The 17,035-nt window shown below is 50.1% G+C and overlaps 1 protein-coding gene across 2 annotated transcripts in view; it reads left to right on the top strand.

Annotated features, from left to right (window-relative positions):
* fam120c (family with sequence similarity 120C) overlaps nucleotides 1-17,035 on the top strand; it is a 72,034-nt gene that overhangs the window by 3,039 nt on the left and 51,960 nt on the right. For both annotated transcript variants that reach the window (XM_041179582.1, XM_041179581.1), the window contains exons 2-3: nucleotides 13,278-13,524; nucleotides 14,643-14,725. In XM_041179582.1, coding sequence (XP_041035516.1) covers nucleotides 13,278-13,524; nucleotides 14,643-14,725 — 330 coding nt within the window. The remainder of the gene's footprint in view (nucleotides 1-13,277; nucleotides 13,525-14,642; nucleotides 14,726-17,035) is intronic.

Below are 17,035 nucleotides of genomic sequence, written 5' to 3'. Positions count from 1 at the left end.
TCGCAGGGTGCCAGTGGTAGGGGGGGTGGGGTGATTCGCAGGGTGCCAGTGGTTGGGGGGGGGGTGATTCGCAGGGTGCCGGTGGTAGGGGGGGGTGGGGTGATTCGCAGGGTGCCAGTGGTAGGTGGGGTGATTCGCAGGGTGCCAGTGGTAGGGGGGGTGATTCGCAGGGTGCCAGTGGTAGGGGGGGCGAGACGTAGGGGCCGGTGGCGGGGTGCGATTCACAGGGGCCAGTGACAGGGAGCGGGTCGTCGGGTGACAGGGAGCTGGTTGTCGGGTGCAGGTGCCGGGGAGCGGGTCGGCCGGTGCCGGTGCCGGGGAGCGGGTCGTCGGGTGCCGGTGCCAGGGAGCTGGTCGTCGGGTGCCAGGGAGCGGGTGGTTGGGTGCCGGGGAGCGGGTGGTCGGGTGCCGGCGAGCGGGTGGTCAGGTGCCAGTGCCGGGGAGCGGGTGGTCAGGTGCCGGGGAGCAGGTGGTCGGGTGCCGGGGAGCGGGAGGTCGGGTGCCGGGGAGCGGGAGGTCGGGTGCCGGGGAGCTGGTGGTCGGGTGCCGGGGAGCAGGTGGTCGGGTGCCGGGGAGCGGGTGCAGGTGCTGGGGAGCGGGTGGTCGGGTGCAGGTGCCGGGGAGCGGGTGGTCGGGTGCCGGGGAGCGGGTGGTCGGGTGCAGGTGCTGGGGAGCGGGTGGTCGGGTGCAGGTGCTGGGGAGCTGGTCGTCAGGTGCCGGTGCCGGGGAGCGGGTGGTCGGGTGCCGGTGACGGGGAGCGGGTCGTCGTGTGCCGGCGACAGAGAGTGGCTCATAGGTGCGAGTCATAGGGAGCAAATTATTGGCAACAAGTCATAGGTTGTAAGTCACAGGGTACCATCAAGGGGGAGCAGATTGTCAGGTGTACGTCGTAGGGTGGCAGTCATGGGGGCACATCTTAGGCTGCAAGTCATAGGGGATGCAAGTTGTTTGGAGAGAGGATGCGAGTCATTTGCGAGGCTGATACTAGGGAGACTTTCAGTGCAGAGAGGTTGCAAATCGTAGAGTGATAATAGGGTACAGTTAAAAAGGGCAATTATCCCGAGTGTGCAAATTCTACTGAGAATATGGCTACAGTATTAACGTGCAACTCGAGTATGCAGCAGTGGCTAGCAACATGAGTGTGCTGATATATAATGCAGTGATCTGAGTGGATATTATATGGGGTGTTACAATGGTAGCAAGATGGACACAGTAGGGAGCAACAAGTGTACAGCTGGGTGAACGGGACGAAATGCGAGCTGCCATCGCTCAAACTCATTGTGTTGGTGGTGCAAAATTGGCCGTGTGCTAACTGTTTAAATATAGTGTGTGGTGGTGAAGAAGATGAAGAGTGGGTGTGTGACGAATGAACAGCAAATGTGATGGTGAGCGGTAAGGGCAAAATCATGGCGCGATAGTGTAAGTGTGAAATAGTGAGTAACGAGAGTGTAAAAGCAATCAACCTAATTGTGAAAGATATCTAAGTTTTAAATCATGTTCCATGGTTGCATCATTTTATACTTTTAAAAATATGAAAAACTATCGAATGTACATATCGCATTTCTTATATATGGTACCCGTTTAAAAAAAAATGTGACATTTAAATAATAAAATACATACAAACATACGAGTTATAAGAACAGGATTAGGCCACTCGGCCCTTCAAGCCTACTCCGCCATTCAATAAGATCTTGGCTGGTCTGATTGTAACCTCCTGGCTACCCCCGATAACCTATCACCCCCTTGTTAATCAATAATCTGTCTACCTCTGCCTTAAAAATATTCAAAGACTCTGCTTCCACCACCAAAGACTCACAACCCTCGGGGAATAAATTCCTCCTCATCTCTGTCTTTAACGGGTGGCCCCTTATTTTTAAACAATGATCCCTACTTCCAGATTCTCCCACAAGAGGAAACATCCTTTCCACATCCACCCTGTCAAGACTCCTCAGGATCTTATATGTTTCAGCCAAGTCATCTCTTACTCCTCTAAACTCCAGAGGACACAAGCCTAGACTCCATCCCCTTCCAGTTATTAGCCCAGTAAACCCCTGAACTGCTAATGCATTTGCATCCTTCCTTAAATAAGTTGATCAATATTGTACATAGTACTCCAGATGTAGTCTCACCAGTGCCCTGTACAACTGGACTACAACCTCCCTGCTTTTATATTCAATTCCCCTCACAGTAAATGATAACATTCTATGAACTTTCCTGATGACTTGCTGTACCTGCATACTAACCTTTTGCGATTCAAACACTAGAACACCCAGATCCCAATGAGTCTCAGAGCTCTGCAGTCTCTCACCATTCAGATAATGTGCTTTTTTATTCTTCCTGCCAAAATGGACAGTTTCACATTTGCCCACGTTATACTCCATTAGCCAGACCTTTGTCCACTCGCTCAACCTAATGATGCCCTCTCGTAGCCCTCCTTCTGTCTTTTTCACAACTTACTTTCCTACCTATCTTTTGTATCATCAATAAATTTAGCAATCATCCCTTCATCCAAGTCACTTATATAAATTGTAAAAAGTTGAGGCCCCACATGACCATTATTCATGAAACAATTAAGTTTAGTCTGTATGTTTCTTGGCAAAATGTACTATATGTATAAGCATGGAACAAATTCATGCTTAGTGAGGGGGGGAGGTGGTGGAGTAGTGGTATTGTCACTGGATTAGTATTCCAGAAACCCAGGGTAATAGGAGACCTGGGTTCAAATCCTACCATGGTGAAATTTGAATTCAGTGAAAATCTGGAATTAAAATTCTGATGGTGACCACAAAACCATTGCCAATTGCTGTAAAAAGACAGCCCACTCTTAAATGCCCTCCAATCAAGGGCAATTAGGGATGGGCAATAAAAAAAAAACAAATAAAAAATTTGACTCTTAATGCCTAATATTGGTAATGTCAAGTAGCGATGCAGGATGTTTGTGAATTGTACCACCGCTGGTAAATTCAAATGCACAGTATCGCACGCAAGGCCACCAACTCGCAGTTTCACAGGGGAAGTAAGACCCCAAAAGAATGGGCATTTGCTGCAAAATGGCCAGCCTGGTCTTTTTGAAAGAAAGTGTGTTAGAATCTGGCTAGAGTTGTGGGGGTATTCCTGCTTGGACCTTCCTTCCAGCCTTCCTGTTGCTTCCCCCACCACCCCCCAACCTGCCAACTTTGAGGAGCACCTGACGTATTTATATTTGGAATGGAAAATCAGTGTTTCACACACATCGGTACTTCTCAGCAAATATTGATCCAAAAGCTAAACGCTCATAAATCATAATCCTGCAGTGGTTATAATCATGTGGCTGAGTTCAATCCTGCAAAATCTTAGTGCTGAAGTGCGGGCTGATTAAACTGGGCGGCTGTTAAGCCCCTCAGTATAGAAACCATTTTCACATTAACACTGCATAATCAGCCTAAATCGTCTATGTGCATATAGGTAGAGATCTGTATTATATATTATAGATAGCATTTAAAGTTATGATCCTTTCAGAATCGGGGCCAATGATTTAGCAAGCCTATAAATCCCACTTACGTTCTCAGTTAATGGGAACGCTCGGATATTTCTAACGCATTGCGTTCTTCCCGCTTTCTTTCCCCGTACGGGTTAGCGGGAACAACGTCCTGGAATGGTGGGATTACAGCTCCGCGATAAACGGGAGCGATAAAGAATGTAGGGTGGAGCCCAGATTGAATCCTGATATCCCGAGCGGCTCCATGCGGGATGCCCTCCCACTACGCCCGCTGTCGAATTTGCCTTGCCCGGCTGTTGCAGCCCGGCGGCTCTTGGCGCCACATTGTGCCCGATGTGGGAGGGCCGCCTGCTGCTATGTGGCGGTGCATACCACCCACCCCCCCTGTCAACTCATGGGGAAGCATCGCCATGGCAGGTTTGCCAGTCAAATCTCATTGACACACCAGTGCAGAAAACATGTTCATCAAATCATGCTCTCCATTTATGTAATACATAATTAATGTGAAGTGGTAAACTGCCTTTGTGTTATTCATAGTTTAATCAGTGATTACAATTAGTACTCTCTGTTACCATTGACTACGTGACCTTGTCCAAGTCATGAATGCCAGGATTGTTTGTGCAACTGTGAATGCAAATCTAACAGTGTGGTCAGTTTAATATCTGTTTCTCCTTCCCAGTCGTGTTGTAATATGATTTTTAAATAAAAACTCTGCACCAGTGACCCCCATTTCCCCTGTGGTTTCCGAACATGGTTTACATATCGAATTCACTGGATGGTGACAGCGCAGGAGTGGGCTGTTCAGCTTCTCATGCCCGCGCTGGCCCTCTGCATGAGTGACTCGCCAAGTCCCAGTCCCCTGCCCTTTCCCCATACCCTTCAATTTTTTGTCCTTCAGATAATAATCCAACTCCCTCTCAAAAGCCTCAATTGACCCCGCCTCCTCCACACTCTCAGGCAGTGCATTCCACATCCTAACCACTCGCTGTGTGTAAAAGTTTCTTCTCACATCTCCGTCGCTTCTTTTGCTAATCACCTTAAATCCGTGTCCCTCTGGTTGTCGATCCTTCCGCCAATGGCAACAGTTTCTCCCTACCCACTCTGTCCCAGACCTCCTCGTGATTTTGAACACCTCTATCAAATCTCCTCTCGACCTTCTCTTCTCCAAGGAGAACAGCTCCAGCTTCTCCAATTATATCCACGGAACTGAAGTCCCTCATTCCTGGAACCATTCTTGTGAACCTTTTCCACACTCTCTCCAATGCCTTCACGTCCTTCTTAAAGTGTGGCACACAGAACTGGACGCAATACTCCAGTTGTGGATGAACCAGTGTTTTATACAGGCTCAACATAACCTCTTTGCTGTTGTACTCGATGCCACTATTTATAAAGCCCGGGATACCGTATGCTTTACTCACCGCTTTCTCAACCTGCCTTGCCACCTTCAGTGATTTGCACACATATGCCCCCAAGTTCCCTTTTCGATTATCTGAGGGGGCTGCTCCTCAGATTTTGGCTGCACTTCAGCCCCACGCTCCCGATCTTTGGCCAGCCGGTGCTGAGGGGTGGTGGGTGTTAGCAGGGAGGAGGACCTCCTTGTTAGCCTGCCCCTGTGCCTGGTCAAAGTAGCCATTAACAGGTCCAGACAGGGGACAGTTGTGGAGGTCACCCGGCCTGACTGTCTGCCCCTCTTCCACAGCTGCATTCACAGCTGGGTGCCCATGAAAAGAGAGCATGCAGTGCCCACTGGTACTCGAGGCCTGCTGCGATCAGTGGGCACCACAGAGGCTGGAGTGCTTCATCAGTCCCAGAAGCAACATTTTAATTTGATTATATCAGTTTCCTTTAAAGTTTTTGCCTTTCATTATAGTGCCCCTTTAAGGGGCTGTCAATTGGTTAAATTACAATTTGTTAATTAATCTATTTTAGTTTCAGTATACTCAATAGCACATACCCCCAGGCTCCTCTACCCCTGCACCCCCTTTAGAATTATATCCTTTATCCTGGAGTCTTGCCAGGTAGATCCCTTCACACTTCTCTGCATTTATATGAGCTGTCTGCCCATTCCTCCAGCCTGCCTGTTGTTCTGGAACAGTTTGGCTAGGGACACAGCGAGATCTGGGTTATTACTTTCGGGGACTGTGGCCTTCGCTGTGTCGAGCTGTACCTTGATATCACACAAGGTAGCTTGCTACCTTGGCTGTTTAGCATGCCTGTAGTCCTGTCTAATCTAACAATGCAAATCAGGAGAAGATCATTCAGCCCATCGAGTCTGAACCAGCTCCAGCAAGGAGCAATCCAGTTAGGCCCGTTCCCTCCTCCCTCCCCATCCCTGAAAATTTTTCCTCTCCGAGTCTTTAACAATTTCTTTCTGAAGGCTGATCTTGAACCCGTATCTGGCACCATCTCAGGGAGTTGGTTCTCAAATCCTGACCTCTCGCGTGAAAGTTTTCCCTTCACGTTGCCTCAAGTTCTTGCCTTAAACCTGCGCCCCCTCGTTATTAATCCTTCAGCCATCAGAAGCGGCTTCTCTTTATCTGCTCTATCTAAACCCTTTACAAGTTTTAGTAGCTCCCTGATCTCCTCTGCAGTGAGAGGAACTACCCCAGCTTCTCTGTAAGGAGCGTCGCTTGGCTTCCAGGGAGTGTCACTTTTTTTTTTTGGGTCTCCAAAATTTCACGGGGTGTGGGCGTCGCTGGCCCGGCCAGTATTTGTTACCCATCCCTAATTGTCCCTTGAACTGAGTGGCATGCTGGAGCCATTTCAGAGGCAGCTAAGAAGTCCACCAATTCGCTGTGGGGTCTGGAGTCACACATGTAGGCCAGACCGGGTAAGGACGGCAGATTTCCTCCCCTAAAGGACATTAGTGAACCAGCTGGGGTTTTTACGACAATCGATGATAGTTTTTTTTTTATTCAGCCGGACTTTGTCCGGTGAACAGGTGAAACAAGGGGTGGGGAAAGGCCCAGTGCTCCCTCACACACCCTGTACAGCTGCGATGCTCTAAGTATCTGTCCCCACCCCACTTGCGAGGAGGTGAATATTAAATCTGAGGCATTGCCAGGCCGGGAGCCAATGTGGGTGAACAGGACTTGGTGTGGGTTAGGCTATGGACTGTAGCTGCTGGATATGTCCCCTCCCCCATCTTTACCAGGATAACCACAGACCCTCAGCAGTTCCTGGGGTGGGGTGCAAACCAGAACAGTTCAAGCACCCAGCTGTCCAACTTAGTCAGATTTCGGGTGAGGCGAGTGGTAACTTGCATGGGTTTCGCAAGCTGTCTCTGAGTCCCCTTGTCGGGAATGGAGCAATCGCAGGTGCTGAGCACTTGGCAGGATTGACACTGTTGTTTGAGCTCCCTGAGTTATTTAGCAGCTCCAGCTCGCTTGTGCATACCAGCCCCTGGGAAACCCACAGCGTAGCACGGTCTAACCTGTCAGATATTTCTGCTTGATGTGATCCTGCTGTGTGCAGTACACCTGCTGTTCGGTGAGATGTGAGGCTTCAACATCTCTTTGCTGTTTCCACGAGTCAAAACGGCACCGCTCCATATGCAGCCCATTAAGTCTAAAGTCTATCACTCCAACTCCTCGTGAACCCCTCGATTAGATTCCAGGCTGTAACTCACTCCCGGTATCTTATTCTATATATATAAACCACCCCGAACCCCTCAATTAGATTTCAGTGTGTAACTCACTCCCGGGTATCTGTTATTCTATATATAAACAACCCCGAACCCCTCGATTTGATTTCAGTCTGTAACTCACTCCCAGGTATCTGTTATTCTATATATAAACTACCCCGAACCCCTCGATTAGATTCCAGTCTGTAACTCACTCCTGGGTATCTGTTATTCTATATATAAACCACCCCGAACCCCTCGATTAGATTTCAGTCTGTAACTCACTCCCAGGTATCTGTTATTCTATATATAAAACCCCTCCCCCGAACCCCTCGATTAGATTCCAGCCTGTAACTCACTCCCAGGTATCTGTTATTCTATATATAAACTACCCCGAACCCCTCGATTAGATTCCAGTCTGTAACTCACTCCTGGGTATCTGTTATTCTATATATAAACCACCCCGAACCCCTCGATTAGATTTCAGTCTGTAACTCACTCCCAGGTATCTGTTATTCTATATATAAAACCCCTCCCCCGAACCCCTCGATTAGATTCCAGCCTGTAACTCACTCCCAGGTATCTGTTATTCTATATATAAACTACCCCGAACCCCTCGATTAGATTCCAGTCTGTAACTCACTCCCCGGTATCTGTTATTCTCGATATAAACCCCCCTCCCCCGAACCCCTCGATTACAGTGACAAACCTGTCCCCACCAGTATTGTACCCCAGTGTTATACAGTGTCAGACCCCACCCCACCAGTACTGTACCCAGTGTTATACAGTGTCAGACCCCTCCCCACCAGTACTGTACCCCAGTGTTATACAGTGACAGACCCGTCCCCATCAGTACTGTACCCCAGTGTTACACAGTGACAGACCCGTCCCCACGAGTACTGTACCCCAGTGTTATGCAGTGACAGACTTGCCCTGCCAGTATTGTACCCCACTGTTCTACAGTGACAGACCCCCTCCCCACCAGTACTGTACCCCAGTGTTACACAGTGACAGGCCTGCCCCCTCCATTACTGTACCACAGTGTTATACAGTGACAGACCCATCCCCACCAGTACTGTACCCCACTGTTCTACAGTGACAAACCCGATCCCACCAGTACTGTATCCCAGTGTTATACACTGACAGACCCGTCCCCACCAGTACTGTACACCAATGTTATACAGTGACAGACCTGTGTCCCACTCCTTATAGTCCCTTCAGGGTCACGGGCAGCACACAGGGATCACTGAGTAAATAGAGCTTGTTGTTGTTATGGAGGCACTGACTGTAAAAGCAGAGCTGTCTGGGGATCTGAAAGTTATTTTTAACTCCCAGTAGATTGGCAGCATTGATGGTGTGTGAGTTGGGTGTGTCCAGCCTTCAGTGTTCATTTCACAGCACCTGGTGTTCTCTCTGTCTCTCACTAATGGGCACAGGAGGTCTTATGCTTAGCGGGAACATCTTGGCACCGCAGCCAAGGCTCGCAGCGGTACCTTTTTATTCATTCATGGGACGTGGGCTTCAGTGGCTGGGCCAGCATTTATTGCCCATCCCTAGTTGCCCTTGAGGTGGTAGTAGTGAGCCACCGTCTTGAACCGCTGCAGTTCAAGTGGTGTAGCTACAACCACATTGCTGTTAGGGAGGGAGTTCCAGGCTTTTGACCCAGCAAAAGTGAAGGAGCAGCCAATATATTTCCAAGTCAGGATGGTGAGTGACTTGGAGGGGAGCTTCCAGTTGGTGGTGTTGCCATGTGTCTGCCGCCCTTGTCCTTCTCGATGGTAGTGGTCGTGGGATTGGAAGGTGCTTTTGAAGGAGCCTTGTCGATTCCTGCATTGCATCGTGGACATGGTACACACTGCTGCTACTGTGTATCGGTGGTAGGAGGAGCGAATGGCACCCTATCCACAAACAATCAAGTGGGGCTGCTTTGCCCTGGATGGTGTTGAGCTTCTTGAGTGTTGTGGAGCTGCACTCATCCAGGCAAGTGGGGAGAATTCCATCACACTCCTGACTTGTGCCTTGTAGATGGTGAACAGGCTTTGGGGAGTCAGGAGGTGGGTTACTTGTCGCAGGATTCCTAGCCTCTGACCTGCTCTTGTATCCACAGTATGGCTGATCCAGTTCAGTTTCTGGTCAATGGTAACCCCCAGGACATCGATAGTGGGGGATTCAGTGATGGTAATGCCATTGAAGGTTAAGGGGTGATGGTTAGATTCTCTCTTGTTGGAGATGGTCATTGCCTGGCACTCGTGTGGTGTGCATGTTACTTGCCACTTGTCAGCCCAAGCCTGGATATTGTCCAGGTCTTGCTGCATCTGGACATGGACTGCTTCAGTATCTGAGGAGTCTCGAATGGTGCTGAACATTGTGCAATCATCAGCGAACATCCCCACTTCTGACCTTATGATGGAAGGACGGTCATTGATGAAGCAGTTGAAGATGGTTGCATTGAGGACACTATCCTGAGGAACTCCTGCAGTGATGTCCTGGAGCTGAGGTGACTGACCTTCAACAACCGCAGTCATCTTCACAGAATCACAGAATTGTTATGGTGTAGAAGGAGGCCTTTTTCCCCATTGTGTCTGCACCGGCTGTCTGAGCATTGTAACTTAGTGCCAAACTCCTGCTTTTTCCCCATAACCCTGCACATTGTTTCTATTTAAATAATCATCTATTGCCATCTTGAATGCCTTGATTAAACCTGCCTCCTCCACACTTCCAGGCAGTGCATTCCAGACCCGAACCACTTGCTGAGTGAAAAAGTTTTTTCTCACTTCACATTTGCTTCTTTTGGAAAACACTTTAAAACTGTGCCTTCTGGTTCCGGTCATTTACGAGCGGGAACAGTTTCTCCCTATCTACTCTGTCTTTCTTTGTGCTAGGTATGATTCCAACCAGCAGAGAGTTTACCCCCGATTCCCGTTGACTCCAGTTTTGCTAGGGCTCCTTGATGCTACACACGGTCAAATGCGGCCTTGATGTCAGGGATAGCCACTCTCTCCTCACCTCAGGAGTTCAGCTCTTTTGTCCATGTTTGAACCAAGGCTGTAATGAGGTCAGGAGCTGAGTGGCCCTGGCGGAACCCAAACTGGACGTAAGTGAGCAGGTTCACAGAATCACAGTGCAGAAGAGGCCCTTCGAAAGTCTGCACCGACACGTGAGATACACCTGACCTACCTACCTAATCCCATTTATCAGCACTTGGCCCATAGCCTTGAATGTTATGATGTGCCAAGTGCTCATCCAGGTACTTTTTAAAGGATGTGAGGCAACCCGCCTCCACCACCATCCCAGGTAGTGCATTCCAGACCGTCACCACACTCTGGGTAAAAAAGTTTTTCCTCACATCCTCCCCAAACTTCCTGCCCTTCACCTTGAACTTATGCCCCCTTGAGACTGACCCTTCAACTAAGGGGAACAGCTGCTCCCTATCCACCCTGTCCATGCCTCTCATAATCTTGTACACCTCGATCAGGTCGCCCCTCAGTCTTCACTGCTCCAACGAAAATAACCTGAGTCTATCCAACCTCTTTATAACTTAAGTGTTTCATCCCAGGCAACATCCTGGTGAATCTCCTCTGCACCCCTTCCTGTGCAATCACATCCTTCCTATAATGTGGCGACCAGAACTGCACACACTACTCCAGCTGTGGCCTCACCAAGATTCAATACAACTCCAATATGACCTCCCTACTTGTGTAATCCATGCCTCGATTGATAAAGGCAAGTGTCCCATATGCTTTTTTCACCACCCCACTAACATGCCCTTCCGCCTTCAGAGATCTATGGACACACACGCCAAGGTCCCTTTGATCCTCAGAACTTCCTAGTGCCATGCCATTCATTGAATACTTCCTTGTCAAATTACTCCTTCCAAAGTGTATCAGCTCACACCTTTCAAGGTTAAATTCCATCTGCCACTTATCTACCCATTCGACCATCCCGTCTATATCTTCCTGTAGCCCAAGACACTCAACCTCGCTGTTAACCACCCAGCCAATCTTTGTGTCATCCGTAAACTTACTAATGCTACCCCCCACGTAGTCATCTATGTCGTTTATATAAATGACAAATAATAGGGGACCGAGCACAGACCCCTGTGGTACGCCACTGGACACTGGCTTCCAGTCACTAAAGCATCCTTCTGTCATCACCCTCTGCCTCCTACAACTAAGCCAATTTTGAATCCACCTTATCAAATGACCCTGTATGCCATGTGCATTTGCCTTCTTTACAAGTCTCCCACGTGGGACTTGTCAAAGGCTTTGCTGAAATCCATATAAACTCCGTCAACTGCACGTTGCTAAGCAGGTGCCGGTCTGTCACCTTTTGCACCTTTTGTGGGGTGGGGTGAGGGGTGGATGGTGAAGTTGGAGGTGAGCTCCCATGCGTCCTTGAGCAATCTCCGTATAATCCCAGCGGCACTGTTAGCTGGGTGGGCTGAGACTTAGTAAGTCTGAGTCAGCAGTTCATGGGTTTTTGTCCCACTTCAAGGCCTCGGGGGCATCATCTAGACTGACACTCCAGTGGGGCACCGAGGGAGGGCTGCACTGTCTGAGGCGCTGTCTTTTGAATGAGGCGCTGATCCGCAACCCCACCTACCCCCTCAGGCAGGGAAGTGTGGGGGTATTCTGGCTCCCTGTGTTCAAGGCCAATATTTACCTTGTCGTTACCAAATTGGCTGTTTTTTTTTTTTCCATTTTTTCCTTTGGGTGTGAGCATCTGGGCAGGTCCAGTATTTATTGCCCATCCCTAATTGCCCCTTGAGAAGGTGGCAGTGAGCCGTCATCTTGAGCCGCTGCAGTCCCTGCGGTGTAGGTACACCTACAGTGCTGCTAGGGAGGGAGTTCCAGGATTTTGACCCAGCGGCAGTGAAGGAGCGGCCGATATATTTTCAAGTCAGGATGGCAAGTGGCTCAGAACTTGCAGGTGGTGGTGTTCCCCACGTGTCTGCTGCCCTCGTCTTTCTAGATGGTAGAGGTCGTGGGTTTGGGCGGCGCTGTTGAAAGAGCCTTGGCGAGTTGCTGCAGTGCATCTTGTAGATGGTACACACACTGCTGCCCCTGTGCGTCGGTGGTGGAGGGAGTGAATGTTTGTGGATGGGGAGCCGATCAAGCGGGGGCTGCTTTGTCCTGGACGGTGTCGAGCTTCTTGAGTGTTGTGGGAGCCGCACTCATCCAGGCAAGTGGGGAGTGTCCCATCACACTCCCGACTTGTGCCTTGTAGACGTTGGACAGATAAAGAAAAGCTGAGTGGGACAGGAAGGGACACAGTGTTTAACGGTGATGCTGCATCAGAGATCAGGAAGAGTAGTTTGAAAAAAATAACATTTAAGTCGCTTAATCTGAATGCATGAAGCATGTGCAAAAAGAAAGATGCAATTGTGGCACAAATGGAGATAAATGGTTTCGACCTAATCACCATAACAGAGACGTGGTTGTAAGGTGACCAGGGTTGGGAAATAAATATTCCAGGCGCACAATATTTCAAAAGATGGACGGAATGGCAAGGAGGTGGGGTAGCATTGTTAATAAAGGATAACATATGGGCATTAGTGAGAAATGATCTTGGCTCAGAAAATCAGCAAGTGAAACCCCATGAGCGGAGATTAGGAATAGCGAATGTACGAAAACGCTGGCGGGGTTCGTTTATGGGCCCCCTAACAGTCATTATACCATGGGATAGAGCATTCAACGAGAAATTATTGGGACTTGCTACAAAGGCATTGTAATAATTGTGGACGCTGTTAATATTTATATCAACTGGACTGATCAAATTGGCAAAGATGTTGTGGAAGATAAGTTTATAGAATGCTTTCATGATAGTTTCCTGGAGTGGTACATAGTGGGACCAACAAGGGCTGAAGCTATTTTGCAGTAAGGTAGGGTTAATTGAATGGGGGAACAGGCTCAAGGGGCTGAGTGGCCTTTCCCTGTTCCTGCTTCTTATGTGCTTCTGGGAGTCACTCTCCGCAGAATTCCCAGCCTCTGACCACCCCTTGTAGCCACATTTGGTTTTTAAAACTTATACGGCTTATGTCTTAGATTACATCTCAATAGCCGCTATGACAGTGCAAGCCTGTCCTGCTCACACTGCCAGGAAAGCTGTGTCTCCTGCTCCTGCTCAGTGCAGTGTCTGTTGAGATCCTCCTGACTGATGTGTGCTTGGTGTTGCTAGGTTGTCCAAAGTATAGAAGACCACCACCAAGAGGTGATCTCCTTCTACCGGGAGAATGGATTCCACGGCCTCATCGCCTACGATTCGGAGTACGCCCTGTGCAACGTTCAGTGCTACCTCAGCGCGCACGCCCTCAAGCTCAGCTGGAATGGCAAGAGCCTGACCACGAACCAGTACCTGATGCAGGAGGTGGCCAAGCAGCTGAACGTCAACCCGGCACATTTCAGCATCTTCGCCGCGCTGCTGGGTAGGTGGAGGGTGCGTGTGTGTGCGCGGCAGCGGGCTGACGGGGCTGGGGTGGGCAGTCTGGGCACACGTCGGGCATGGTGAGTCCAGACTCTGCTGTGCTCCCTCCATTTCCCTCCACCCCCTGGGCCGCTCGGGCGCTCGGACTCCCCATCCCCTCTCCAGTCATCGTGCTGCCGTTCCTTCCACACTGACCCCAGAGTTCATTCCAGTCTGCTCTGTCACGGGTAGATCCGAGTCCCTGCTTGGTCTCGAGCCAAAGTGCGGGAGGTCGGTGTGGAATCACAGAACGGTTAGAGCAAAGGAGCAGGCCATTCGGCCCATTGTGTCTGTGCTAGCTCTCCGAATGAGCAGTTCACCTAGTGCCGTTCCCCCTGGCTTTTCCCCATAACCCTGCACATTCTTCCTTTTCAGATGACAATCCAATTCCCTTTTCAAAGTCTCAATTGACCCTGCCTCCCCTCCCCATACTCCAGATCCTAACCACTCGCTGCGTGAGAAAGCTTCTCCTCGCGTCTCCGTCGCTTCTTTTGCTGATTGCCTTAAATCCATGTCCCTCTGGTTCTCAATCCTCCCGCCAATGGAAACAGCTTCCCCCTATCTACTCTGTCCTTGACCCCTCGTGATTTTGAACACCTCGATCAAATCTCCTCTCAGCCTTCTCTTCTCCAAGGAGAACAGTCCCAGCTTCTCCAGTCGATCTACATTCAAATATGGCTGGTCTTCTTGGTTCCTCCCCATCGGTAGTGACGTGCTCTATTCCCCGTGACAACAGAAGCTGGTGGAAATGGAGTTCGCCAGAGTTGGCTTTCCTGAGCGTCTCTCTCCAGTGACTGCCTGGCTAAGGAGCGTGTGTTCAAGGGGGAGGATCAGGTGGGGCAGCGTCGCTTCTTAGACAGGGGGCAGGCACCAAGTCCTATTTCCACTTGTCGTCTGGGACAGAGCAGCCTGGTTTATTCCCAGCTATCACCTGGTGCTTTTATAAGTCTGCGCGCGCAAAGTCAATTTGGGTTTCGGAAGAGCAACAGGTATTAGGAAGGAGTACAGACTGATGCTGGTTGGGAATGCAGGCTGTATGGGCTCAGCTTCCCGTGTCTAATTCTGTCCGTGATCTTTCAGGGAACCACATTCTCCCCGATGAAGACCTGGCTGCTTTCCATTGGAGCTTGTTAGGCCCAGACCATCCGCTGGCTTCACTGAAGGTAAGCACAAATGCACAATGTGCAATCTCAGAGTTGTACACCCGTAGCAGAATTTCTGTCAAGATAAATGTTTGGCCAATCACTAAATAATGCTGGTGTATAGTCCTGGTGGGGACAGGTCTGTCACTGTATATCACTAGGGTACAGTATTGGCTGGGAAAGGTTTGTCACTGTACAACACTGGGGTACAGTATTGGTGGGGACGGGTCTGTCACTGTATAACACTGGGGTACAGTACTGGTGGGGACAGTTCTGTCACTGTATAACACTGGGGTACAGTATTGGTGGGGACAGGTCTGTCACTGTATAACACTGGGGTACAGTACTGGTGGGGACGGGTCTGTCACTGTGTAACACTGCGGTACAGTACTGGTGGAGATGAGTATGTCACTGTATAACACTGGAGTACGATACTGGTGGGGACAGGTCTGTCAGTGTATAACAGTGGGGTACAGTACTGGTGGGGACAGGTCTGTCACTGTATAACACTGGGGTACAGTACTGGTGGGGACGGGTCTGTCACTGTATAACACTGGGCTACAGTACTGGTGGGGACGGGTCTGTCACTATAACACTGGGGTACAGTACTGGTGGGGATGGGTCAGTCACTGTATAACACTGGGGTACAGTACTGATGACGATGGGTCTGTCACTGTATAACATCGGGGTACAGTACTGGTGGGGATGAGTATGTCACTCTATATAAAAAAAGGGGTACAGTACTGGTGGAGATGGGTGTGTCACTGTATAACACTGGAGTACGATACTGGTGGGGACAGGTCTGTCAGTGTATAACAGTGGGGTACAGTACTGGTGGGGACAGGTCCGTCACTGTATAACACTGGGGTACAGTACTGGTGGGGACGGGTCTGTCACAGTATAACACTGCGGTACAGTACTGGTGGGGACGGGTCTGTCACTGTATAACACTGGGGGACAGTACTGGTGGGGACAGGTCGGTAACTGTATAACACTGGGGTACAGTACTGGTGGGGCAGGTCTGTCACTGTATAACACGGGTACAGTACTGGTGGGGACGGGTCTGTCACTGTATAACACGGGTACAGTACTGGTGGGGACGGGTCTGTCACTGTATAACACTGGGGTACAGTACTGGTGGGGATGGGTCTGTCACTGTGTAACACTGGGGTACAGTACTGGTGGGGATGGGTCTGTCACTGTATAACATCGGGGTACAGTACTGGTGGAGATGAGTATCTCACTCTATATACAAAAAGGGGTACAGTACTGGTGGAGATGGGTGTGTCGCTGTATAACACTGGAGTACGGTACTGGTGGGGACAGGTCTGTCAGTGTATAACAGTGGGGTACAGTACTGGTGGGGACACGTCTGTCACTGTATAACACTGGGGTACAGTACTGGTGGGGACGGGTCTGTCACTGTATAACACTGGGGTACAGTACTGGTGGGGACAGGTCGGTCACTGTGTAACACTGCGGTACAGTACTGGTGGGGACAGGTCTGTCACTGTATAACACTGGGGTACAGTACTGGTGGGGATGGTTCTGTCGCTGTATAACACTGGGGCACAGTACAGGTGGGGGCAGCTCTGTCACTCCATGTAACACTGGGGTACAGTACTGGTGGGGACTGGTCTGTCACTGTGTAACACTGGGCTACAGCATTGGTGGGGACGGGTCTGTCACCATGTAACACTGGGGCACAGTACAGGTGGGGGCAGCTCTGTCACTGTATAACACGGGAGCAGCGCTGGTGGGGACGGGTCTGTCACTGTATAACACTGGGGTACAGTACTGGTGGAGACGGGTATGTCACTGTATAACGCTGGGGTACAGTACAGGATGGTTCTGTCACTGTATAACACTGGGGCACAGTACAGGTGGGGGCAGCTCTGTCACTCTATGTAACACTGGGGTACAGTACTGATGGGGACGGGTCTGTCACTGTGTAACACTGGGCTACAGCACTGGTGGGGTCGGGTCTGTCACCATATAACACTGGGGCACAGTACAGGTGGGGGCAGCTCTGTCACTGTATAACACGGGAACAGCACTGGTGGGGACAGGTCTGTCATTGTATAACACGGGAACAGCACTGGTGGGGACGGGCTGTCACTGTAAAACACTGGGGTACAGTACTGGCGGGGACGGGTCTGTCACAGTATAACACTGGGGTACAGTACTGGTGGAGATGAGTATGTCACTGTATAAAAAAAGGTACAGTACTGGTGGAGATGGGTATATCACTGTATAACACTCGAGTACAGTACTGGTGGGGACAGGTCTGTCTCTGTATAACACTGGGGTTCAGTACTGATGGGGACAGGT

The sequence above is a fragment of the Carcharodon carcharias genome, chromosome 35 (assembly GCF_017639515.1).
Source record: "Carcharodon carcharias isolate sCarCar2 chromosome 35, sCarCar2.pri, whole genome shotgun sequence".
Lineage (NCBI taxonomy): Eukaryota > Metazoa > Chordata > Chondrichthyes > Lamniformes > Lamnidae > Carcharodon > Carcharodon carcharias.
The sequence above is the reverse complement of the archived record's forward strand: the minus strand, read 5'-3'. Positions and strand labels throughout refer to the sequence as shown.